At 53.5% G+C, this 26,245-nt stretch overlaps 2 protein-coding genes across 8 annotated transcripts in view; one reads left to right on the forward strand and one right to left on the reverse strand.

The window, feature by feature from the left end:
* Positions 1-26,245, forward strand: part of Macrod1 (mono-ADP ribosylhydrolase 1) — a 142,397-nt gene that overhangs the window by 14,134 nt on the left and 102,018 nt on the right. The gene's annotated exons all lie outside the window — the stretch shown is intronic.
* The window catches only part of Flrt1 (fibronectin leucine rich transmembrane protein 1), a 76,981-nt gene continuing 70,404 nt past the window's right edge, over positions 19,669-26,245 (reverse strand). For all 4 annotated transcript variants that reach the window (XM_036203548.1, XM_036203527.1, XM_036203517.1 and 1 more), the window contains one exon: positions 19,669-26,097. In XM_036203548.1, coding sequence (XP_036059441.1) covers positions 24,024-26,048 — 2,025 coding nt within the window. In that variant the 5' untranslated portion in view covers positions 26,049-26,097 and the 3' untranslated portion in view covers positions 19,669-24,023. The remainder of the gene's footprint in view (positions 26,098-26,245) is intronic.

The following is a 26,245-nucleotide window of genomic DNA, read 5'->3' on the forward strand; positions in this document are numbered from 1 at the left end:
AGAAAAAAAGCTCCGCATGGGCAGGGGCAGTGCTGGCCAGAGCCAGGGAGGCCACTATGGCAGTCTCTGCCCTGTACACGGCCTGCTCAGCCTAGAGCTGCAGAGGCTGGCCCTGGGCTGGCCAGCTCCCTCTGTCTTTGTTATCATCTTCCCTCCCTCCCCTTCCTCCTTACCTCCCTCCCTCCCCACCTCTCCTTTCCTCCCTCTTTCTCCATTCTCCCCCACCCCCTCGTCAAATCTCATCCACTCAGCCCCCATTGCAGTTCAAGCCTCCTCCTCTCCAGCTACCCCCACCCCCACCCCCAGGATCCGGGTCTTAGCCTTTCTTTAGGTCTGGCCATTGTGTGTGTGTGTGTGTGTGTGTGTGTGTGTGTGTGTGTGTGTGTGTCTGTCCCGCCCCACTCCAGCATCCAGTAGGTGACAAGTTCTAATTCAGTGTCTTGGCTGGCTGCTGGGAAGCACAGAGGGGACAGGGAACAGGTGCTTGCTCTGGGGACCAAGATTTGAACTTACTGGCCCCGCAGGGCCTGGTAGTAGCTTCCTGCTGTCCAATTGTCTTAGCTTCTGAGCCCCAGCCCTCAATACTAAGGCTGTCATGGGATCACAGAACCAGATAAGAGGCAGGGCCCCAAGCCAGGTGTGGTGGCACATACCTTTAATCCCATCACTCCAGAGGTGGAGGTAGAGGCAGAAGCAGGTGGATCTCTAGGAGTTCAAGGCCAGCCTGGTCTACATAGTGAGTTCCAGGCTAGCCTGGCCTACACAGTGAGACCCTGTCTCAAAAACAGACAAACAATCCCACCAACCAAAACCCCTTGTCTTTGGCCTTGGGCTTAAGGGACCAGCTAGCTTTGTTTTTCTCATCAGCCTCCACTGGGTGTGGGAGCCTGGTGTGGGAGCAGCATGGCGCAGGAAGCCAGTTAGGTGGCCTGAGATCCAGGCAGCCACCCTCCTTATGGTAAGAAGCACCAAGATGCCTGATGCCTCCAGAAGAGTGTGGCTCATTTCCACAAGGTCGAGCCATGTTATATAAATTCATAAATGATAGATCCCTGCTGAATTATTGAGGCTGCCTCCTGGGCCTTCAGGGCTTGGTCCAGTGAGGCGAGCCTGCCTGGTGGGTAGGACTCAGAGGGAACTTGTGAGTTTCTTTTGCCTCCAGATCTTCTGCTAATTTCCCACCGTGAGTCAGGACCCACCTGTCTGTTATCCCCACGGGAGTGAGGGGAGGCGCTCCCACTGTCCTGAGTTCTAGTTGACCCTTGGTGAATGAAAGTGATCCAGTACCATTGAGGGCTGGCTGGATGGCAGGGACGATGCATGATCCCTCTCTCTGATCTAGCTCCCACCCTGCCTCTCTGGGCCCAGAGGAGCCTCTTGGTTTCATAGATGTGGACAGTGGTTGGCATTCATTGGCTCCCTTCCCCGCCTGGTTTCCTGATAGTTTGTTAGCCTCTGGAGGTGAGGAAGGAAATATAAGACTCCATGTGCCTACACTCAAGGTACTTGTAAGCCCTGTAGAGGAAGACACATGAATAATTAGAGCTCAGAGAGGGATAGTGACCGGCTCAGGGTCACACAGCAGGAAAGCAGGAGAGTCTCAAACCCAGGTTTCCTACCTCCCATCTCTGGGCTATCACTAAACCTACATAAGAAACCCTCTTCAGAGGGCTGTGACTTGCCCATATGGAGTGGTGGCTGGAATACATTCTGTCCCGGGCTTCCTGTCCTTGAGGCCACCTGGCCTCAGCTCCCACACCTGTGCAGCTGCCTGTGTCCCCGATGTGCTGTCCCGAGCACTGAGCTTATGGGAATGTGTGTGTTTTGAAATTAATGGAGACTATTAAGTTGGCGGAGCATGAAAGGGCTGGAGCTGCAGTCTTGGCTCTCCTGGAATGATCGATCCACTAGGGACTGGGCACAGCGGCCTGGAATGATGGGCCCTCTGCATCCCTAGATGACCAGGGGTCTAGCCTGAGTGTCATGAAGCAGACATGGGTGCCCCTTCCTAGGAACCAGCATCCTCCATCCTTCCTCCCAACCCAGTCAGCGAAGGAAAACAGCAATGTTTGGGGGTGTATTAAAATGAATCTTTCCTCCAGACCTCCAAGGTCAGTTCCAACACACTCCGAGTCTAGACCTGGCCTTCCTAGGCAAGACAGGGGACATACCCCCCAGGGAAGCCACATGACTTCCTAAGTGGGCCCTAGCAGAGCTTGGTTACATCCACTGAGGTCAAAGCTGGCAGAGTAGAAGCCACCTAAGCCCTCCCCTGCAGCTTCCAGTCTCCAAGGCTGCCTGCCTCAGGGCCTCACCTTGGAAGCACCTTGTTGATTTTTGTAGATTCCCTGCCCTGCTGACATTCTAAGTGGCCACTTTTTTTGGTTTTTCGAGATAGGGTTTCTCTGTGTAGCTTCGCGCCTTTTCCTGGAACTCACTTGGTAGCCCAGGCTGGCCTCGAACTCATAGAGATCCACCTGGCTCTGCCTCCCGAGTGCTGGGATTAAAGGCGTGTGCCACCACCGCCCAGCTAAGTGGCCACTTTATGGTCCCCTCTGCAGGCTGCAGTTAACATCTATCAAAGGGTGCAGTTTCTGGGGCTGCTGTGCTCAGGCCTGAGCTGACTACAGGGACCCTGGGGTGTGAGTGGGTCAGCTTCAGATGGTTCTTACGGCCTAGTCTTTCCACAACATTGACAGCCACGTGGGGGGGCTGCTTCCTCCACCAGTTCCCATAAGCCCTTCCACCTTTGGGGGTTCTCGGGAGCTCAGAGGAAAGAATAGATTCTAGTCAGGGTGCCCAGTGTCCTGGAGGAGCTCGTTCCTTACAGGACAGCCTGGGAGCTCCCTATGGCGAGGGTGAGTCTGAGAACTGTACATCTGGCCTGGGAGGGCGTCCCTGGAGGTGCTCAGGCTGTTTGTACAGTAGGTCAGAATAAAGACACAGCAATGCAGAACCTAATGATTCCCCAAGGGCTGGGGACCCTATAGCGGGCGTGGCTGCTCTGGGCACCATATAAGGATGCCTGTTCTCTTTGTCTGCAGGGGGCAGGCGAGTGGATATGTTAGTTTTTGATCCAGGTGATTGAACTTAGGGCCCTGTGCATGTTAGGCAAGCGCTGTACCACTGAACTCTACTCCCAAACCTCCCCTTTGTCTTACTTTTAGTTTGAGGCAGAGACTATCAATATGTTGCCTCGGCTGGCCTTGAACTCACTTTGTAGTGCCTGGAACTTGTGATCCTCCTGTCTCAGCCTCGCTGCGTGCTGGGATTACAGGCATGCACCAAACCCATGCTATTTATATCTATGTGGAGGTGTCAGGGGAGGAAGCTGGTGAGGACGGCGGGGGAGGATGGTAGCATGGTATAGAGCCATTCTGAGCGGGCGGGTGGGGTTCAGTTGAAGGGTGGCCCTCATGACATCTCATAACCATTGCCCCCCCCCCCAGTGGCAACAAGTGGCCCTCGAATGGCATCTGCACTCATTCCCCCCATCCCACCCCCTCCCCTTCTAGACATTGTAATTGCCGTCAAAATGAGAGCATTGGGGTGGCTGGTGGGAGAGAGAGCCAGCTGTCAGCTGTCCCCTGCCAACAGGGCCCGCGACTGTTTGATTATTGCCGCCTGGCTGTATTTCACGTACGGTTTAAACATCATCAAACACTACATCCCTTTTGAGAAGCGAGGGCTACCTTGCTGTGGATGGTGAAGAGAAACAGGGACATTAAAATCCACGAAGCAAATGGCCTAGAATTGACATTTGCGGCGGCGGCAGCGGCAGCGGCAGGGAGCTCTGCTGTGCCTGTCAGAAAAGCTGAGTCCCAATCCTGTCCGGCAGCAGGAGCTTTCCCCACAAGGGTGGTAGGGAGGGGTGGATCTGCTCAGGAGGGGCCAGGAAGAGTCAAGGAGGGGTTCTGTGGTCAACTGGCCACCTGTCAGTGCCCCTCTGGCCTGGACCTCTGCCTGCTCAGCCTTACCCTCCTCCTGATGGGAGGGAGGAGCACCCCCTCCTCCAGACATTATACAGGGTGGCCTGCGGCTCTGGGGCTAGCAGTGGGGCTAGCAGGGTTGCAGGGTTGTGTTCGGTTCCTGCTGTGGCCTCTGTGGCTTTGTGTGCTCCATCAAGGTACACTGATCCTCAAGGCCCACCCTCTTCATCTGTAGACCCCAGAGAGAGATCTTCTGATGGGGGGGGGGGGCGGGCACGGGCTTCGAGGGTCAAGGTGAACCAGGCAGGTGCCTGACAGGTGGCTGGAGCCTGAGGAAGGCCATTTCCAAGGAAGTGGACATGGAAGCGAGAGTTCATATTCTTTAAAATTTATTTTTATTTATTGATGTGTGTGTATATCTGTGCTTGTAAGATTACTTGTGTGCAGGTATCTTGAGAGGCCAGAAGAGGGGGTCAGATTTCCTGGAGTTGGGTTACAAGTGGGTGTGAACCACCTAGCCTGGGTGCTGGGAACAGAACTCTGGTCCCCTAGAATAGCAACAAGAGCTCTTAACAGCTAAGCCATCTTAGTTAGCTAAGCCCCTAACCTCCTGAAAAATAAGTGCAATAAAATCAGCACCGGAGCTGAGCCCCCAGTGCCCTGTAGGGAGCCATGCATACGGCTCATCGTGCCTATAGCTTTCTGCGACAGAGTCACAGTGTGCTGTGTACTATGACTATGGGGTGCTAACCTTGGGGAGCAGAGGCGGGTGGATCTCTGAAGTTGAAAAGCCAGCCTTGTCTACACAGTGAGTTCTAGAACAGCCGGGACTGACATAGTGAGGTCCGCACCCCTTGAAGGCACCTCCCCAAATCTTCCTGGAGTGATTAAAACCAGTGAAAGAAGAACCGAGGCACACTGGAGTGACAGCCCAGTGAACACATGCGTGCTACACACGCAGGAGGAACGAGTTCAGTCCCCCACACCCATGTAAAAAGCCAGGCATAGGGGCCCACACCTGTAATCTCAGCTCTGTAAGGGAGATAGAAGGATCCCTGAGGTTTGCTGGCTAGCCAGTCTAGCAACTGGTCTGATCTGGGGCCAGTGAGCGACTCTGAGTCAAAAAAGTAAGCTGGAGTACACCTGATGTCCACCTCTGGCCACCACCTGCACACACACGTGCACATATATGCATATGCATATAACACACACACACACACACACACACACACAGAGAGAGAGAGAGAGAGAGAGAGAGAGAGAGAGAGAGAGAGAACGAGAACACACCAAGGAAAGGAGGGTTGAGGGTTGAGAGTGTAGCTCAGTAGGCAGCTTCTTACCTACCATAAGTGATGCCCTGGATTCCATCCCCAAAATTGACAAAGACAGACAGGAACGGGGAAACCAGACCACAAGAGAGGGCTGTGCCCTAGCATCTCCTTAGAGCATGGCCCTTGCGGTTGGCACACGCTCTTTCCGGTTCTTGCCTCGTTCCTGGAGGCCCTCCTTCAGACCTGGCATCTGCCACTCACGCTGACCTGTGATCTCTTTGGCTAGGGTTCGTGACTTCCTCATAGTCAAGGCTCTCAGTGCGGCTCGGTCGCTGGCATCTTACCACGGCTCCAGCCTGGATGGTACCTCAAAAATGTCCCCATGCCGACTGTTCCTTTTCTTTACAGCGTTTACAGAACTTAACTGGTCTTTTGTTTTTCAGTTTTTATTTTGAGACAGGTCTTACTAGGTAGCTCCATGTAGTGGTGGGAATGAGAATATGTCCCCCTAGGCTCTGGCATTTGAAGACTTGGCCCTCAGTTGTGCTGTCTGGGGAGGCTTAGGAGCTGTGGCCTTGTGGAAGGAAGTGTCACTGGAGACAGTCCTGAGGATTCAAGGCCTTGTGCCAGTCCCAGTTTGTGCTCTCGGCTTCCTGCTTGTGGTCTGAGATGTGAACTCTCAGCTGTTCTGATCCCGTGTCTGCTGCCTGCTGCCACAATTGTCTGCTATGGTGGACAAAGAAACCCTTTCTTCTGTAAGTTGTCTTGATCATGATGCTTTATCACAGCAATAGAAAAATAACTACTACAGCCTGGATGAACTTGCTATGGAGACCAGACTCGCCTTGAACTCAGAGATCCTCCTGCCTTTGCCTCCCGAATCTATGGATTAAAGGCATGTGCCGCCACGCCAGCCTCCCTCTTTTGAAACAGAGTCCAGGTTCTCTCTCTCTCTCTCTCTCTCTCTCTCTCTCTCTCTCTCTCTCTCTCTCTCTCTCTCCTCTCTCTCTCTCTCAGGTTTATTTATTATGTATACAGCATATATGACAGTAGCCAGAAGAGGGCACCAGATCTCATTACAGATGGTTGTGAGCCCCCATGTGGTTGCTGGGAATTGAACTCGGGACCTCTGGAAAAGCAGTCAGTGCTCTTAACCTCTGAGCCATCTCTCCAGCCCCCAGAGTCTGTGTTTTGTTTCTCAATCTGGTTTTAAATTTACAATGGAATGGAAGATGACCTTGAACTCCTGATCCTCTCAAGGACTGGGATTACAGGTGTGATCCCACACTCAGTTCATAAGGAGCTGGGGATCAGGCCTGGCTGGGCAAGTGCTCTGCCAACAGAACCACTAGCTCTCAGCTGCTCTTGCCCCGCCCCGACGGCTTATTCACTGTCCCAGAACCTCTCTCTCATGGTACACCTCCCTCCCAACTCTTGCCTCTGCTTCTTCTTCGCTGCCCTGGTTCCTGCCTCTCCTTCTGTGATGACCTGGCCTCTGGGCTTCTTGTCTTGCCCAGGCCCACTGAGTCTGCCACTGCGATTTCTCTCACGCGAGCCTGTGACTAATAAGGGTTCCCCCCAGGGGGCCTTCAAAATCTTTCCCTCCTTAACATCGGAGTTTAAAAATGTGTCACCATCGATTTGAAGGAGAGACTTGTTCCTGCTGAGAAAAGCGGCCTGGAGATTCGTCTCGCCTTAGGAAGCACACGGGCGGCTGCATAAATTCCAGCATGCCACCAAGAGCTCCATGCAAATGTGCACTGGAGCCCTTGGGCCGCATGACATCCTGCCAGCTTCTATGCTGCTCCCCACTGCCTGCTGACCTTCTGGGAGGCCAGTATGGGAGGCCTGGGGGAAAGAACTCTAGTTCTTCACCTCTCCAACTCTTCATTCAAGCTAACGCTACGCCATGATGTACTTAAATTTCAAAAGTGGGGGATGAGTGATGAGGGATTCTGGGAGTGGGACTTAGCCACCCTGGTGTCCCCTCCTCCTTGGTGAAACAGTGTATGTGTCCTGAAGAGGGAGCTTTGTGTGTGTGTGGAGGGGTACCCATGGGTGCATGCTTATGTGGAGGCCAGAGGACAGACACCCTCAGACATTGTTCCTTGGGAACCATTCATCTTGTTTAAATTTTTAAACTATATTTATTTACGTGTGCGCGTGTGTGAACAATCTGGCCATGACATGCCTATGGAGGCCAGAGGACAACTTTCCATATTTCTCTTTCCACAGTGTGAGTCCTAAGAGTCAAACTCAGGTTGTCAGGCCTGGCAGCAAGCATCTCACTGAGCTAGCTTGTTTTCTGACAGGGTCCCACTGATTTGGAGCTCACCTGTTAGACTAGGCTGTTTGATCACTGTGTACTCTGCCACAGTGGCTTTTTTTTTTTAAAACATAGGTTCTGGTGATCTGGAGTTCTCATGTTTACAATACCCACTGAATGATCTCTGCAGCTGTTTTTGTTTACTTCAGGTAGCTCAGGCTGGCTTCGACCCCTCATCCCAGCATCTCTGCCTCCACAGTGCCAGGATGTGTCATCACACCAGCTTGAAGGGAAGAGTTCTAGCCTGGAATGCTCGACTCCCAAAGTCTTCACGATTCCCCGGCAGGGGCCGGTCGGGGTCTTTGGGTCTGCTCCTGCCTCCAGCACCTCTTCTCCCCTCTGGCTGCTGGAGCTCATCTACACCTTGCCTGCCCTCCTAGCCACTGCCCAAGGCAGTCCCAGCTTCCTCTAGCAACTTCTGAGCTCAGGATATAACTAATGACGCAGTAGCAGTAAAGATCCCAGAGGGGGCTGGTCTACCAGCTTTTCTGGGAGGGAAAGCTTCAGTATGAGACATGAAGTGACTTTTCTGGGGTCCATGAGTTTAAGGGGAGGGGACGTGGAGAGGCCCATAGTAGCCCTGTTGTTAGTGCTGGATAGCACTTGGTGATAATCTGGGAGGAATGATGGGAACTAGAACACTCGGTAGTCCAGGCCCATTGGGGGAACCTACTCTCTCTGCCCGGAAAGATGTCAGAGAGCACACTGGTGCCTGTGTTTTCCTAGGAGTTAAAGAACGTGTGCTGGAATGTGTAGGTCTCCCACCGGGCCAGCCTCAGGCCTCAGTGGGGAGCTTAGTGGGAGACAGGATATGGGGTGACCAAGGGTGCCAGGTAGCCCCTGACAGTTCCTGGGGAGATGCAGAGCCAGGGAAGAAGGAAGCAGGAGCATGGAGGCTCTGTGGCTGCTTTGGGCCCAGGAGCATGTGTGAGCCCCCATTTACCAACTGGGCAGGGACTTCTGCAGCCCAGCCCGAGAGCACCTGCAGCTGTGAAACGTTCTCGGAGGACTCCCTGTAGTCATTACTCGGAGAAGGGAGGAGGCTTAATTTTTCCTGTCTCCCTAAATGTTATTGCCTTTACAGGCTTTGGAAATCAGTTTTATAGCCTATGTTATTTGTCCAAAGAAATATGGGAAGCACTGGAGGGAAAATAAACAGCAGAGGTGCTTCTGGGCCTGAAAGGTCAGGAGGCTGAGCAAGGGGCAGGGCTTGCATGTGAGTCCCTCAAGCCAGGGTCCCTCTTTAGGGACTGTTGAAGCTGGAAGAGGGGCTGGGAAGGTGTGCTTGGGGCTGGGGGAGGGATTCTGGTCCTAGTGTTTGCCTGAGTCCTGAGGACCTGGCATCTTTTGTCAATCTGTCCCATTAGCCTGACCTGGAACCATGTAAATCTCTCCATCCTTGATGTCCTGTTTCTCTGCCGCTCCCACTGAGTGCCACCCAGGGTACCCAGCCAGCCTCTGGCAGTGACCCTTTCCAGTGTAAGGAAAAAATAAGCCTGCTGGGGTTTGCCATGCAAGATGTAGGCCTGGGAGGAGCTCCGCCTGCCCTCTTTCCTTATCTCCTGGCAGAGTTAGGATCTGGTCGGAAATGAGACCCAGCGGGGACATCCAAGGCCCACACTCCCCTTTCAGCCCATTCCTGGGACCCAGGACCCTCCAGGGAGATCTCGAGGGTCTCCCCTTCCTGGCAGAGGACTGCCTCTTTACTCCTCTCTGAATATGCAAAGAGCTCCTATGAATCCAGAAGGAAAATGGGTGGAAGACAGGGACAGAGGATTCCTGGAGGAGGGTACAAATGGCCAGTAAACAAGTGAGGAGAGGCAGAGTTTCACCAGTAATCAGGAGAAGGCTAATTGAAGCAAAGGACATCATTCTTTACTCACCAAGGAGACAGCTGTGGGAGCACGCACCTGAGTAGGTGTGCCACAGCCTCAGGAATGGCTGTTTCCTGGGTGCCCCATAATGTCTCACACCAGCACACAGTAGGTTCTCATAAATGCGTGTTTTATGTCTGCAAACAAACATGACTTCTTTCTATGTGCACCGGCACTACAGTTGCTTTACTCCTGTCCTTCCCACCCTCCACTGGCTATTTCCAGCATCCTGCCCCAGCTCCTGAATGCTTCCTGGGCTGTGGCCAGTATCCTCCCGGCCAGGATTTACCTCAAGGGCATGGATACTGCTTCTGGGTTTCAGCTTACGGGGTGTGAGTGTGAGTGTGTGTGTGTGTGTGTGTGTGTGTACTGCTAGCTCAGAGACATGGGATGGAGAGGCCTCGAGTTGGATGAGTCTAGTTCCTTTGTTTTGTTTTTGAGACAGTCTCAGAGTGTGTCCTGGTTGGCCTAGAGCTCACTATGTAAATAAATCAGGCCAGGCTGGCTTCCAACTCACCTCTGCCTTCCAAGTGCCAGTATTAAAGGTGTGTGCCACCACATGTTGGCCTTTGCTGTCAGTTTGTGAGGAAGGCTCTCACTCTGTAGCCCAGCTTGACCTGCACTTACTGTGCAGCTAAGTTTGGCTTCAAACTTGCAGCAATCCTCCTGCCTCAGCCTTCCAACTGCTTGGACTGCAAATATAAATCATTCCCTGCTTTTCCTGCTTCTTTTTTGTCTGTCTCTCCAGTCCAGACCATGATGCTCTTGAATGTCTGATCCTCCTGCTTCTACTTCCTGAGAGCAGTAATTATGGGCGTGACGCACTGTGATGGTTTTATGAAGTGCTGGGGATGAAACCCAGGGCTTTGTGTAAGCATTCTACCAACTGAGCTACATGCCCAGCCGGATTTGAGGTTTTCTAACTGCACATTCTCTCCCACCTCCTCGCTTTGGCTTAAGGCCATTCCCCGGGCTGGGAGAATGGGAGAACTTTTTTTTTTTTTTTTAAAGACAAGGTTTCCCTGTGTAGTGTTGGCTGCCCTGGAACTCACCCTGTAGACCAGGCTGGCCTCAAACTCAGAAATCCTCCTGCCTGTACTGAGTGCTACCACCACCTGGCTGGGGGCACTCCTGCATCTGCTTTCTTTCTGGCTTACTCTGAATGTCCCCCAGGTCCTGGCTGAGGCATCACCTCCTCCAAGAACTTCCTTAGACCCAAGCCAGACATTCTCCTGTGCTGCATGTTCAGCTGTGACCTGCTCCTCCAGCAGCTGTGGGCTGCTCCAGCCAGGGCTGCAATGGAGGAGCATGGGAGGGATGGTCCATACAACTGGACCCCAGAGTGCTACACAGTCACAGGTAGTGACCTGACCCTGGGGGTTGGGTAAAGCACCCCTGTTGTGGAAGGCAGTCTGCTTATCCCTTTGTATCTCACTAGTACAGAGAGCTGGTGGCAGTGACTTTCCTTGTAAGCGTCTCCCACAAAGTCTTCTCCAGAGCCCAGTGTGGCCTGACCACTTTTTATGGGGAGGGGGTCCTGGGAAATCTAGATTAGTGGTGCTTGGCTATTCCTCCACCAACCCACCTGATGTGGTATACCTCCCTGCAAAAGGAGCCAGTGGGAGCACTGGGGCCTGGAGCTGCCAGCCTGGAGCTCAGAGCCTGGGACCCTCCACAGCCTTCCTCTCATAGTTCACCCACACCTGCAACCCTGGCCTCCAACCAGGCTTCTCTTCCTAGTGCCTCAGAACAAGGCGGGTACCACTTTCCTCTCTCACATGGAGGGTGTGTGGTGATTTAGACCACGCCACTTCTAACTTGGTGCCCAGCTCTAACTTCTACCTGGACTGTAACACAGGTGCTAAGTTATGGTGGAGAAAAGGCTTCCCATAGGACAGAATGTGGGGCAATGGGAGACACCTACTTGGACAGCTGGTTCCTATGTCAACATCAGTTACTGAGGCCTTGAGCAAGCTGCTGAACAATAATATACAAGTTTTTTTTTTTTTTTTTTTTTTTTGAGCTAGGACTGGCCTAGCACTCTGCATGCAGCTGAGGATGACCCTGAATTCCTGATTCTCCTGAGTATATTACAGACATACACCTCTATTCCTGGTCTTTGTGGCACTAAGGATGGGAACTCCAGCCCCTTTTAGAACAGGAATAAGGGCCGAGGCTGTAGTTCAGGTGGTAGAGTGTTTGCCTGGCATAGGTGAAGCCCTGGGTTCAGTCCTTAGTACTGCAAGTGTAAACTGGGCTTGGTCGTGCACCCCTGTAACTCCAGTACTCTGGAAGGAGCAGAAAGATCTGGCCAGCCTCAGCTACATTATGCGTTTGAGGCCAGCCTGGGGTATATACTAAACTACGTCTCAAAAACAAAACAAATCAACAACAACAAAAAAGTTACTTGCTTATCATGGGAATAAGCAAGATAACCGTGTCACACTGCCTTGGGGGTGTGATGTGGTGACACATGGTGACAGATGCCTGGCGCATAGCACCGTCAGGCCTGCTGCTTTGCCTCTCACAGATGGGTGCCCCTTTAGGAAATCCCCTCTAATTATGAAGTTAGAGATCTGAATGGTCACATGGGGAAGAGGCGCACACTCATTAGGAGATTTCAGGCACACAGCCTGGGCTACGTCACGAGTCTCTCACGCCGGCTTCCTGGAGGGCTCAACAGAGAACATCTCCATCCTCCTGATGGCTGCTTCCATCTGCCAACTCCCCGGGAGTTGCTGGGTGGGGAGGGCCCACTCAGGAGTCCTCCTGTACCCAGAGACCGCCCCCGGGTCCTTCACCCCAGGCTTGTAATCTCTGCTTTAAAGAGGAGTCGGATCTCTTCCTCCTGCCCCCCACCATGACTAATCCATTCGCCAGGGCCCCGATCCAAAAGAAAGCTAATTAAAGAATTTCTGCTCTTGGCTCAGCCTGGACTTTGAAGATTTCCCTTGGTCTTCTTGGAGTTATCTGAAAACAGGTGGAGAAAGGGGGCGTTGGATAAACCCCCAGAGCCTCTGTAACAGGCCTAATCCCCCCACAGCCTGCAAGCATCAAACAGTCCTCGCCCAGTGCTGCTGAGGAAGGGCGACATGGGCCTGCTTCCCACCCATGGCCCAGACTGTAGCTCCCTCTGATCCTAGCTCTTGGAGAACATGAGCCTTTGCATTCCCCAACAGTCATGTCAAGGGGAAAGACTGGGTATTCTCCAGAGCAGTGAAGGGCTGAGATCCTCCTGGCATGGAGAGGTCCCTGTGATGATGGGCAGGGAGCAGATGCCCAGTGAAGCTATCCTGCCTCCCCAACCCTCTCCTTCAGAGCCTTCACAGGCCAGAGTATCTGACATTGGGTGGTACTTTTCTTTTCTGGGGATTGAACCCAGAGTTTTGTATTAGGCAAGTGCCTTGCCACTGAGCTACATCTTTTAGCCTAGGAATATTTATTTAAATTATTATTACTTTTGAGGATCTCCCCTAGCTTAGGCTAGCTTAGAATTCTGTATGTAGCTGAGAATGACCCTGAACTCCTGATTCTTCTGCTTCCACCTCCTGAGTGGGATTACAGATGTACACCTCCACTCCCAGTTTATCAATGCTGGGGACAGAACCTAAGGCCTTGTGTATGCTGGGCAAACTCTCTACCACCTGAGCTACATCCCTAGCCCAAAGGTTTTCATTAGCCATCGGGAATATTTATTGGATACTTAAGGGTAGAAAGTGACCTCTATGTGACATGAGGGCCCCTTGGCAGTGGTGTGCTCTGTCCAGGCAGAGCCTAGTATACAACAGTTGCTCAGTAAAGACCGGTTGATCTTGTGGCTGGCTTAAGACAGAGACGATCTCTGTTCTTGTGTGTGTGTGTGTGTGTGTGTGTGTGTGTGTGTGTGTGTGTGTGTGTTAGAGGCTTTCTTTTCCTTCTGGTGATGCTGAGCCTTGGTGAGACCCTGGGGAAGGTCAGGGTATCTGCTGCCACTGTGGTGCCAGCCTCCCCCCAGTTCCCACTGGTGTGCCAAGGTGGGGGAGATAGGAGGAACACTAAGCAGGGGTCTCTCGGGGTGTGTGTGTGTGTCTGCCTGCACCACAGAAATAAAAATGATAAAAACCTGTCATTGAATTCTGGGTGGCAGTAATTACTTAACACCTGAAACAGGTTGAAATGTGGCCACCATGGCTTTTAATAAGCCCATCTCTGATGCAGCAGCTTCCGCAAGGAGCCGGCCGGGTCTCTTCTCGAGGCATAATTTCATCGCGGCCTCGGCTTGGCAGTGGTGCAAATAAGATCTCACTTCCCCTGTAAATCTCTGAGGGGGGAGCAGGATTTCATTTGCGCTGTCAGTTAGCGCTGAGAGAGCCTATTTACTTTGCTGCAGGACTAGAGGGTCCTTTGGAGAGGCCAGACCCAGAGGCCAAGGGGGTGTGTGGCTGTGTCAGCACTGTGAGATGACATGGGTGGAGGAGGACAGGGAGGTGGCCAGTGTGTGATCCAGGGAGCACAGTTTGTTTGGACTGCTTAAAAGTGGACCAGCCATACAGCGTTTCAGGAACAGGGGAGTGCCCTCCCATGGGTCAGGGCCTTCCTAAACAGGGTGCTAGGAGTCCGCCACGGGACATGGCTGCGGGGCTGTGGCTTGGGGTGTTGGGCCTTTCATAGGTTTGGACACCACATGTCTGGGGTGCTTTGTGAGGCCAGATACCCCTCCTAGGAAGTAGGGGCACGAAAAGGGAAGGTTCTCAAATCCAGTAATTAGGGCAGGCAGGAGACTTGGAATGGGCACTTTCACTTTAGAGATTGACGGAACAGTAGAGCGGGATGCATCACACGGGTCTCTGGCTCTTCGGGGACCCTTGGAAGCAAGGCAGCCATTCTGTTTTGTTTGTTTGTTTGGTTTTTTGAGACAGGGTTTCTCTGTGTGGTCTTGAACTCCAAAACCTGCCTCCTGACTGCTGGAATTAAAGGCATGTGCCACCACCGCCCAGCATGCCATTCTGGTTCTTAGCGGACACCAGCCCTTACCCTCATTGATAAGCGGTTCTGAGACTTCTTTGGGAAAGACGAGGCCCTGGGCTGCTTTGTTGGTGATGACCACAGCCCATTAGCCTCTGTTAGCTGCTGGTCTGGGAACAGCATAAGAACACAACCCTCTGCTCTGGCTCAGGCCCATTTACTCTGTAGTGTTGTCACAGGTGTGTGGAGGGTAAGGTGATCTTGGGGCGGGACTGTCCCCAAGGGAGGTAGGGGAGGAGATGGCTGTGATCCCTGGACCGCTGGGATTGCCAGCTGTTGGGCTTGCAGGCACTCCCGTGCACAGGGAGTTGGTCATGGCAGGTGGGTGGTCTTTCTCTGTGTGGGGCTGTTGTATGCTGGGACAGTGCCCCAGCTGGACAAGTATCACTGTGCTGTGGAGCACTGTCAGCAGGCTGCGGGTTGGGCGGGGCTTGGGGGCTCTCCTGAGTTGAGCCTTTCATGGTCCTCATGGGGAAGGGCTTGAGACAAGCCAGAACCTGCAAGGAATTCTCCAAGGTGTAGCCAAGGGCTGGGCTAGCTGGGGCAGGGCCAGAGCCTTCCAGCAGAGCCTAGACCTGAACTTGCCTTCCTGCCCTTGTCTCGGTTGGTGAATGGGGCCTAAACTCTTCACCTTCATCTGCAGCAACACCCTCAATGGGAACCTACCTCCTTACAGGACCCTAGCCAAGGCTGCTCCTTCCTCACTTCCACGCTGTTTCAGGAACACTCATCCCTAGCCCTAGCACATAGTAGGCCCTTAATAACTGTCTCTTGGCTGACTGGCTGGCCAGCCATTTTCTAGAAAGTTCCCAGAATAGCCTCAGGAGAGAAAGAAGACAGAGTCCTCCTTAACACCCAAGCATCTCCTTAGCAGTCAGAACCTGCCCACTTTGTTCTTGTCCCTAATGGCCATCTTGGGTGCTGTCTCATGGAATGGGCCTCTCCAATTGGTTCTTCCCCTGGCATAATGGAAGTGAGGTCTAAGGGGTGGATGATGGGGATGGGAGAGACATCTGTAGGGCCAGGGTCGTCAAGGTCACCCCTGCAGGGACCACCAGCCATCAAGGCGCGTGGAGAAAAAAACTGCTTCCTTGGAATTTAAGGGGAAACTCATTAACCCCCACTGAGATGTGAGTGTAGATCAAAGGAGGAGTAATGAGTTCCTGCTTTATCTTAAATTTAGCAGGAATTGCTGTTGTTCTCATGAAAATAATTTTTTTCTTTCTCCTCACCCAGGAGTGTGAGATACACCGATGAGGCTCCTGGAGTTGTGAATGTAGTGGGCACATGCAGGGTACAAGGGGTCTCTGGAGGAGATGGACACTGGGGTGGTGGGCAAGCACGCATTCCCAAATGCCAGGACAGCTCTGCTCTTATCAGGGTGCCCACATGGTTACCGGAGCCTCTTAGGGGATAATCCTCAGCTTTTATTAATAACTCTCCAAGTGAAGACCCTCTCCACATCTGCATGTGGCACCAGGCTGCCCTGCATGGCTGGCTTAAGAAGCTTCTGGTGTCAGCTGCTCTCCCCGTTCCAAGTCCCTCCTTTTCTTGCTCATCACAGAATAGTTTTAGATGTTTTTGCTTTGGCTGGTATTTCATTTTTCTTTCTTCATTGTGTGTGTGTGTGTGTGTGTGTGTGTGTGTGTGTGTGTGTGTGTGTGTGTTTCTGTGACAAGGTCTCAAGTAGTCCAGGCTGTCCTCATGTTGGCCTTGAACTCCTGATCTTCTTGCTTTCACATCCCAAGTGCTGGGACTACCAGTGTGCACCATCATGCCTTGTTCTGCAGCAGACACTGAATGTCTGCTTCTGCCAGGGAAGCTTGTTAAACCCAGAGTCTCTATCCTGTCTGGCTGCTACACTGTGCCCGAGGACCCCAAGAGCAGAGCCTCCTGTCCCCCGCCTGCCTGCCCGCCCGCCGGCCGGCCCTGCCCCAAGCAAGGCCTGGGACTGCTCAGGAGGAGCATTCTAGACACCTGGCTCCTGATGCGCTGGGCTGCGGGGCCCAGAGTCAGCAGCTGAGATGACTGTCAAAGTTAAATTTTTCCATTTATTTCAAGAAAGGACAAGGCAGGTGGACTTGGACGTTTCATATGAAACAGACAAACAGGAATAGGACCGAGTAGTTAGTCACATTCATCTCGACATTGAAGTTTCAAGGCACCGACACTGAAGGAGGAGGCCAAAGGGCGGTTCCGAGTGCACTTTGGTTTGTGGTGGTGTTGTGGTGTGGGGGGGTTTGCGTCGCCGCCGCCGCTGCCGCCGCCGTGTTCTGAAAAACCTGTCCGGTGGTAGAGTCCGAGTGAAGCAGGTGGGCCACGAGGCTGGGCACAGCCAGGCCTCCCGGGGAGCAGGGCCTCATCTGCCTGCCAGTCCCCAGACTGCAGCCACCGCAGGAGGGCACTCCTATCACTCAGCCCCCTGAGACTGCTTTGCCCTTCAGAGAGAAAGAAAGCAGAGCGAGGAGCCGAGGTGCTGAGTCTGTAGCTGGGGCAGGCCATGGGCTTGGGAGATCGGTGGTTCAGGGCCTCCTCGCTGCAATGGATGGGCAGGCAAAGAGCCCACCTATTCCCCAGAAGCTGGCCATGGGCCCCTCAGAACCGGGGACGGACTATACTTTCCAGTATCTGTTCTAGTTTACTTGGCAATGCCGATAAGCACTCTTTGCTCACCAGGATGCCACTGGGGAGATGGCTCTGCCAAAACCTCCACCCTGCAGCCCTGATATAGGAATGGGGGTCCTTTGGGGTGACCTGTGCCTTTGACATCCCTGCTCACACCTGCTGGTGTCCCTAGCCAGCACAAGCGCAGGTCTCCACAGCCGGGTTGGCTCCTCCCAGCCTCCAGTACTGCATCTCCCTTTTCTCTCAGATGACAAGCCTCCAGTGGTGGGCCGGTGGTTTCTTTCCCACCAGCCTCTCTGGAGGTCCTGGAAGACACCAGGACCTCATTCTCACACTGTACCCTGGATGCCCAAATGGCTTCTCGGTTGAGGCCATCCATTCTCGGGTGGTCATGCTGGGGGAAAACACCAAAGGCTACTTTGGGGTTTGGTGTGTAGGGCTTCCCTACTTTGTACCTACAACCTTCAGGGATGGAACTGGTCACAGGACAGGTAGGCGTGGAGGGCCTGCTTCCCTGCCTCCCATCCCAGGCGGGCTGAGAGCGGTTTGGAACCACGGGCCGGGAGTGAGCAGTGGCAGCCTGGGGCCTGCTGCAGCTCTGACTGTAGTTCTGTCTTGAAGAGAAAGTCTGATGAGCCCCTCCCAGGGGGGGTGGCTGGGGTGCGGGGACTCTGCAAGGGTGGCAGGCAAGGCAGGCTGTTGCTTTGGCTCTTGTTTCCGGTAAACCCCCCCCCCCAACCAGGTCTCTAGTTTTCTGCCAATCTCCCTCACCCACTTGATGCAAATTTTGGAGAAGGGAAACTGAGTCACCCTTTCAGGCTGTGGTTGCTGCCAGACCTCGCTGAATCTTCATTTCCTGTCTGCTGGAGATATGCCAGTCCTGAAGCAAAGCAGGGTGGGGTGCTTCTGGGAGGAGTTGCCCAGGTGAGCCCCGCTCCTCGCCAGGTCACCGGCCAGGCCACCAGCCAGGTGCAGGACAGAAGGTGGCCCTTCACTGCCAACCCTCAGGCCTTCCCCGTGACTGAACAGATAGCAGGTGGGAAGGGAGGGTGGTAAGAGGTCCCCTGCTGGTGCCCACAGTGACCCCAGGTGGGTGGGTAGGAACCAAACTGCTGATAACTTGACTATGAGGTTGCAGTGTCTGGGGAGTGGGGCTGTATGAGTGGAGCCGATCCACCCACCCACCAGGCACGCTGCCCACCACATACCCACATTTCTTTCCTGGCACAAGCTGGACAATTCAGCAACAAGGGCTTGTGACAGTGATTTCAGAGAACCCAGGGTGGCTTCCGGAAGCAGGAGCAGCCCCAGGCTGGAGTTGTCTGGACACAGGTCAGGGAAGATGTGAAGAGTGCTGGTGCCCTTCCCCTGTGTGGTACAGCCCCATTGTGATGAGAACATGGGAGTGCCCCCCGGGATGACGAAATCCCCCAAGTCAGAGAAAAAGCATACATTAAAATCTGAAAGAGCTAGAGGCAGGAGGACCAGAAACCCACGGCCATTCTCAGCTACACGGGTCTTCGCAGGCCAACCTGCCTCAAAAAAAAAAAAAAAGGAGCTAGCATTGGAGGATCAGAAGTTTAGTGCCAGGCTCAAGAGGTAGGGGTGAGGTGGAGAAAAAGAAAACACAAAATTGAAGGGTAGGAAGACTGCAAAGGGACTCTTCTTATCAGCCGTTTTTTTTAAAGAAGCCAGTGCGGACATTTCATACAAATAGTTGGAATGCTTCAAAAGAATGGGAAATGCCTAAAAAAATGGTGTGTGTTCCAACAGAGCCCCAGGCACCATCAGCTGGCTGTGATGGATGGGCAGGCTGGCAGTGTCCAGACTGTGGGTTACTCCTGGGTGTGAGGCAGCTGGGCTCGAGGGAACAAGTCCAGGGACATCCTGGGGCTTGGAGTACTGAGCCCAGCATGTGTCCTATCAGCCCCCACCCACCCCCTCGCCTACCTGCTGAGCAGACTGGGGAAAGATGTCTTAGTGTGTCCTGTTCTGCGGGTTATGGCAAAGCAAGCATGGCAGCCAGAATCTTCTAGACAGAGACTTCAGCTCAGGCCGCTGTCTGTCACATCCTCTGATAATGCGTGGATGCTTCCCGGGAGTGGGAGCTCACTGACTGCTTCCTTTGCTGGGCCCAGGTTTCCCTCTCCTGGCCTTCAGTGTTCTCTTTACAGCTGGCCTCACTCTTGCTCTGGCCCCAGAGAGCAGCAGATCCCTAGCCTAAGGATGCAGGATATCTCAGGGCTCTGGAGTCTTACTTGCTACCTGATGGCACAGGCTGCTTCCTCTGATCCAGATATGACAGAATCAGTCTGCCCAGGGATTAGCAACATGACCCTTCCTGACCCTGTCCCCTAACCAGAGCTCTTCAATTCCAGCAATTCTTAGAGATGCCAGCTCCTCAGGGATCTGGGCAGGGACATCTGCTATCCCTCCTATCCAGGCCTGGAAAATGCCTGCTGTGTGGGCGGCCACTTGGGGCAGGTTCATAACCCACCCACCCCCAAAAAAATCCCCTTTCCCTTCACCTCCAAGGAATTTTATCTCTTCTAATCAATTTAGCAGACTCGCTTGGCTGTAAACGGTAATGATTTGCATTTTTGAGCCTTTTTATCCTCCTTACCAAAAAAAAAAAAAAAAAAAAAAAAGCCTCCTCTCTCTCTGCTCTCTGGAAAGCCTGTGAATTGCTTGTTAGTGCTCCCCCTGGCTCCCATCCAGCCTCGGCATCAGCTGCTGTCACCTGCAACACTGTGTGAGTATGGAACGTGGCTCATGGGAGGCCTGCCGTCCTGACCCTGCTTGTGCCATGTCATCTGGCCCTTGGGGGACACAGGCCACCATGCCCACTGGAGCCCATCCCTGCTGCCTCTGCCTAGCTCCCCAGCTGCTGCATCCAATTTTCCTTGTTGTATTTTTCATAAGCAAGAGGCTCTGAAGGCCCGGCCCCTCCCTGGTGTGATCAGCGGAAAGCAGATGTCTGAAGAAGGATGGCTTTAGGACTTGAACTGCCACTTGTCTGGGGTTGGGTGGGAAGGGTCCTGAGCATGGCTCTGGCTTGTTCCTTACTCCTCTTGCCAGTGGCAATGAATGAGGACGCTCAGGCTGGGAGACCATTCCAGACACACTGCCCATCCCTTCTATAGTCCACACTGGCCCTTCCTACCCAGCAGCGGCTCCCCCACTGCTTTTGCCCATTAGAATCTTCCAGACTCAGCATGGAGGGTTGCTCTCACAGGGCCTTCGTGAAGCAAGTCTCCAGCCCGGTCACCCTCATTTTAAAGAGGGGCACGGACAGAAGCCTCACATTTGCATACCAGGCTCCTGGCTCCCTTGTTGGGGCTGAGCTGGGCAGCTGGCCTACTGGAAGCCCTGGGAAAGGAAGGAGAGGCTGGCTTCATGGAACAGGTATGGGCTTCTGGCTCCAGGAAGGGAAGGTTGGACTCCTAGCCACAGTGGTCTTCCCGAGGCTGTCACCTCCCCTGTCAACATTGCCCAGGGTGAGGAAGGGGTAGTGTCCCAGCACCTGCTATCCAAGGCAGGATCCTACACACAGGGCCACAGAAGGGCTCCATGTTGAGGAGGAGGCAGGCCAGGAGGTGGCCTTTCAGGGAAGATGGAGGCTTTTCCTCAGGAAGAGGATGCAGAGGAGGGGAAAGGAGCTTTTGATTCACGTCATGTCTGTGGAATTGAGTATGACTAATTAATAGATTTTATTCTTAGTAATCTCTTAAGCATTCCATACGTTGGGCCCCACGCCTGAGCTGAGCCTACCAGAGACTTCATTCGCAAAATGCAAATGCCCGTGGCCCTGCTGCCTCTCCTTCCATGCCTTTTCTTCCCCATTTTTTTTTTTAAAGAGGAAATTTAAAGTACAATTGCCATGTAATAGAAAAAGAGATTCCAATCGCTGCATCTAATTACCACGAAGGGTAAACCACTTAACCAAAGAAGTGTCACTGGCTTAAATGCCACAGAATACACTCCTCAGGGCTGAGGCCACCGAGGTTGTTCTGGCTGGTTAGAGACTGTGAGGGTCAGGATCCCACAGGCCTCCCAGGGTCAACCCTGGCTTCCCTCAACCTCTTCTACTGTAACATGAGGCCAGGAGGCAGGTTCTCTGTTTCCTTTGCAGATGGGACAAAGGTCACACTTGGGGGCTCTCCAAAAGGACGCTGGGGAGTGGGGTACTGAGTAGTCGAGTGCTTGCCTTGCATGGCTAGGTCCTGGACTCAGTCTCCAATATTCTCCCATCCTCAACACACACAGAATAAAGAGTACTGGGAAAAGGTTAAGCCGTGAAGAGGCAGAAATGACACAGGAAGGGCTCTCGGGCTGCAGGGTCATGGCTGGGCAGTGGTAGCGCTCCTTAGGGGCAATGCCAGCCCTGGGCTCTCCAACTGGGGGTAATGTGGAGTGAGCCCCACTAGAGCAGATTGATCTGGTCCTCAAGTTTTGCCTGTGACTGCCAAGCCTCCTGTGGGTCAGTCTTGCTCCATGTGATGGGGGAGGAAGTTCACCACAGCTGTAGCATTTGGCCCACAAGTTCCTGAATCTCCAAGCAGCTCCAAAAGTTTTCCTGGTCACCAAAGAAAGTGACCAGACCCTTCTGGGGCAGGGAGTAGAAAAGGGGAACATGGGTGAGTCTAGGGGACAGAGTCAATTACAGGTGTAAGGTAGGGGTGGGAACTTGGGGTCTACTCTCCTGGGACCCCGGGAAAGGCTGGCATAGTGCCTTGATGACTTGTTCAGCATCTGGGACTCTCCTTCACATACCTGTTCCTCACAGATGGACCTCCTCTGAGGAGCCTGCCTAAGCCACCAGGACTAGGGTGCTATTAGTATTAGGGTCATTGGGGACAGCTGGGCTCCAGGGTGCCCATTTATACAGACCTGAATCTGAGGCTCGGGAGCGTTTCTCTCTTGACTTCATTATGTGGGGAATGACTAGGGTGAAGAGGGAAGAAAGGTCTCCTTTCCAATGATCCATGTCCACACCCCTTGGCCGTCCCCTGGGGCCGGTGGGCTGGGGTCTCCATTTGGTATGATGACCCCTTGGGTTCTGATCAGGAGCCTGTTCCTCTGTCCACTACTCTGGGGCACCTGCTGGTCCATTTCTTTGTATTTCATCTCTTCATTGAAGGGCCAGTTGGCTCTTTAATGTCCAGCAAGAGGATGGCCCCCCAGGTACACTTGGGGCAGCCGGCTGGCCGCTTCTTCCTGCCTTTGCTTTGGACAGAGTGGCAGAGGTATCTTGAAAACACAGTCAGGAGCTAGACCCCTTCTCATGCGGCCGACCTCAGACCAGTGTCTTGCTTTGATGACTTTTTTCTCAGTGCAGGGCAAAGAAACACATGGACAGATGGTGACCCGGGCTCCCCAGTATAGGACGAAGCAGACGTCAGAACCGCAGGCACTGCTCTTCCTCCTTTCTGGATTTGCTGTCATTATTTTATCATCGTTTAAATCTCATGGCTCACCACACTGTGGTGTCAGTTGATAAATGATAACCACATTGATTCCGCAGGGAGGGAATAAAATCTTAGCTCTTCTGAGGGCCCTGGTCAGCACCCTTTTGGAGGTTGATGTTTTTTACAAAGAAATCTGATTTTTCCCTTTTGAGAACAGAGCCCCTGGTGTGGGCTTGGTTGAGATTTTGTGCGTGTGTGTGTGTGTGTGTCTCTCCCAGGGATTTTCTGAAAAATTTTTTTCTTTTTTTCTGGGCTTTGTTTGAGCAGCCATGGAAACAAATGGGTCTAGCCAGCTGACGTGTGTGTGTGTGTGTGTGTGTGTGTGTGTGTGTGTGTGTGTGTGTTACACATATATTTATAAACAGTCCCTGCACTAATTACCTGTCCCAGGAGAAAGAGTAAACACTATCGTGGAGACGGGATCTAAGAGGGAGGGCACTGGTCATCAAGGAAAGCTTTTTTCCATATTGGAAAGGAGAGTGGCCTGGCTCTAGGTTGACAGGATGGAACCCAAACCATCAGCCAGATTTTGCCTAACTCTCCACTGGGATGCAGATACCAGCGCCTCTAAAAAATAGCAATACCCTTCACCAGGGCTGAGGCCCCTCCCCTCCACCTGGACTGAGGCCCCTCCTACCACCTGGCCGAGGCCCCTCCCCTCCACCTCACTCTCACCCCACACATGGTCTACTTACTTACTCAATGATTTCTAGGAGAAAGCAAAAAATTTTGCAACTCTATTGTCTGAGGAAATGTCAAGGACTGTCCCCAGAAGTGTGGAGAGGGCAGACACGCAGCTCTATCTACCCATCTGTACTGAGACACACGACATGCCGGGCAGACAGATGCACCTCCACGCGGTCAGAGCTTCTGCGGAGGTCGGTGACTGGAACAGAAGCGCTCGGCACTGGAAGGAAAAGTTGGACTCTTTTGTTTTTGTTTTTTTAATTGACTATGGTATTGTTCGGAGAATACCACGGAGGACGCCATATTTCTGCAGATCTGGAAAGAAAACAGCATGGGAAGAACCAGGGAAGAGATTTCAGGACAGTATCTCCATAGCAAAGTCTTCTTCCGCTGGCTCCTTTGTGAGGAACTCCAAACCTTTTCACTGAGCTGTCACTGTGAGCAGCAGGATGGTGGTGTGGGGGCTCCAAGCCATCATGTCTGTTTGTCATCTGTTTCTTTCCGATGGCCCTGGATGGAGCTCGAGGTGTACACAAATGTTGTACAGGTAGTATCAATCTGGCTCAGGAAAAAAAAAAAAGTCCCAATTCAACCCTTCCTGCTAGATTATTAGTCCTTAACTCTCGTGATCTGGTATAAATTGTGTCTCCAACAATGTTGAATTTCCCTCTTGCCTTCTATGTGTTTATTTATTTATTTTTTTTACCCACTATTGTGTTCACCAACTCTCCCCAAACTACACTCTCTGCTGGGAAAGTCACTGCGGAGTTCCTCTTCCTGGCTCCTGGTATTGCAGCGGGCTAGACAGAGCCGTGTGAGCACACTGGGAGTGGCCAGCTTCATGTGTAGGAGTAGTCCACATCAGGGATGCCACCATCCCGGTAGCCCCGTGTGGTGCCATAGCCAATCGTGTGGGTGCCCTTGCAGAGGCTGCTGCCATTGGAAGGGAAGATGGTGTGCACCACGTATTCCTCTTTGGAGCGGTATGGGTTGATGGGTAGCATCTGCAGTCCTGGGCCTCGGATTTCCAGAATGGAGTTATCCTTCTTGGTCCCTGACTCCATGTAGTCATCCTTTTTCCTGTTACCCCTGTTGTAGACCCTCTCTCGGGTCAACAGCTCACCAGCGCGGTGCACATACCAGCAGATGGCCCCCAGGACCAGGAAGAGAAAGACAAGAGCTGTGGCCCCACCAATAATGCCAGCCAGGGGCAGCCCTGCCATAGGGCCTGCATTCTGTTCCTGATTGAGCGTGGTGGTAGGGCCGTAGCTATCAGCCGTCTCTGCCTTGGCACACACAGGTGTCTCATCAGCCACATAGGTGTTGCCAGTCTCCATGGTGACCATGCAGATAATGTAGGTGGACTTGGGCTCCAGGGCTGTCAGCAGGTACTCGGTCTTGTCCCCCTGCACCAGGGTCTCTGTGATAGAGCCCACAGCCGGGCTGTGGCCCAGACGCAGCCAACTGAGCCGGAAAGAGGAGGCAGGTAGCATGGCCTTCCATGTGATTCGGATGGAGTCTGCCGTCAGTGGCTTCACCTGGATGACCAATGTCTTGGCAGCATCACCGGTGGCCATGGGGTAGTCAATGTTGGAGTCGGGGAGGCGCAGTCCTGGTCTTTTGGCCTTGAGGGTAAACAGAGAGCCCTGGGGCGTGGTGGCAGAGGCGTGGTTGCTGGCTGTGGTCTTGGCAGCAGCGTTGGCTACATTCCCCTGAGATCCCGCCTCAAAGCACTCGTCCATCTCGCTGGTGATATCTTTGATGGCCATGCCCCGGACCTTCTCAGGGCCCTGGCACATGAGGCCCCGTACATTGACCACCGCAGCCCGTGCCTTCACCCAGTCCCGCAGCCACATGAGGTTACAGCCACAGAACCAGGGGTTGTTCCTGAGAAGCAGCTGCGCCAGGTTCCCCAGGTCATCAAACAGGCCTCGAGGCAGTGTGGTGAGGTTGTTATTGGACAAGTCCAGCCTCTCCAGCTCCCGCATCTTGGCCAGTGTGTTGTAGGGGATGTGGCTGATGGCGTTGTCCTGCAGGTAAAGCTTCTGCAGGTGGGCACTGGGCAGGTTGAGGGGCGGGGCAGCCAGCGAGTTTCGTACTAGCGACAGCTCTGTGAGGTTCTGCAGGCGGCTGAAGGTGTCATCAGCAATGCGCTGGTTGGCCAGCAGGTTGCCATCCAGAACCAGGCGCCGCAGGCTGTTGAGACCCTTGAATGCATGTAGCGGGATGGTGGAGATGCGGTTGTCATCCAGCCGCAGCTCTTCCAGTGTGTGTGGCAGCCCCGATGGGATGCTGCTCAGGTGGTTCCGGCTCAGGAAAAGTAGCTTGAGCTGCTTGCTGTCAGCGAAAGCGTCCTCCTCGATGCTCACGGTGGAAACGGAGTTGTCATCCAGGTGCAGCTTCTCCAGCAGCGGGATGCGAGCCAATGAGTCCCTGGCAATGGTGCGCACGTTGTTATCCTGCAGATGTAGCTCTCGAAGGGAGCGGGGCAGGTTGATGGGGAATTCATCCAGGTCATTCTCATACAGGTAGATGACCTGCACTTTGACCTTGGTCTTGAGGTCCTGGGGGATGCCTGCGTTGTTGATCTGGTTGTTCTGTAGGTAGAGGGTGGTGGCATCATCAGGGATGTCTGAGGGGATGGATGTGAGTCCCCGGTCATTGCAGTAGATGAAGCCATTGTCACAGCGGCACACTGATGGGCAGGTGGTGCTGTCGATGACCTCTGTGAGGAAAGCAATGAGTCCATAGCAGAGAAACAGCCAGTCCCGCAGGTCCATGGTGGCTGTGGTCATCACGACAGTGGCTGTGACGGTGGCAGCGGGTGTGGTGGTCGTGGTGGCAGTAGGGTGTGCCACCACCATGGTGGACAGCGGGTGGAGGCCTGACCCACCTAACCTGGAGCCTCAACACCTGCAAGGAGCACAAGATAGGTGTGCTGAGTGTGAGACGGTGACAGGGCCTGGGGAGGGAGTCAGGAAAGCTGGGCCTTGCAGGGCTGAGGCCAGGCGGCAAGGGAGACTTGTTTTATGCCAATCTGGAGACAGGTGAGCTCCCTGGC

The sequence above is a fragment of the Onychomys torridus genome, chromosome 1, assembly GCF_903995425.1.
Source record: "Onychomys torridus chromosome 1, mOncTor1.1, whole genome shotgun sequence".
Classification (NCBI taxonomy): domain Eukaryota; kingdom Metazoa; phylum Chordata; class Mammalia; order Rodentia; family Cricetidae; genus Onychomys; species Onychomys torridus.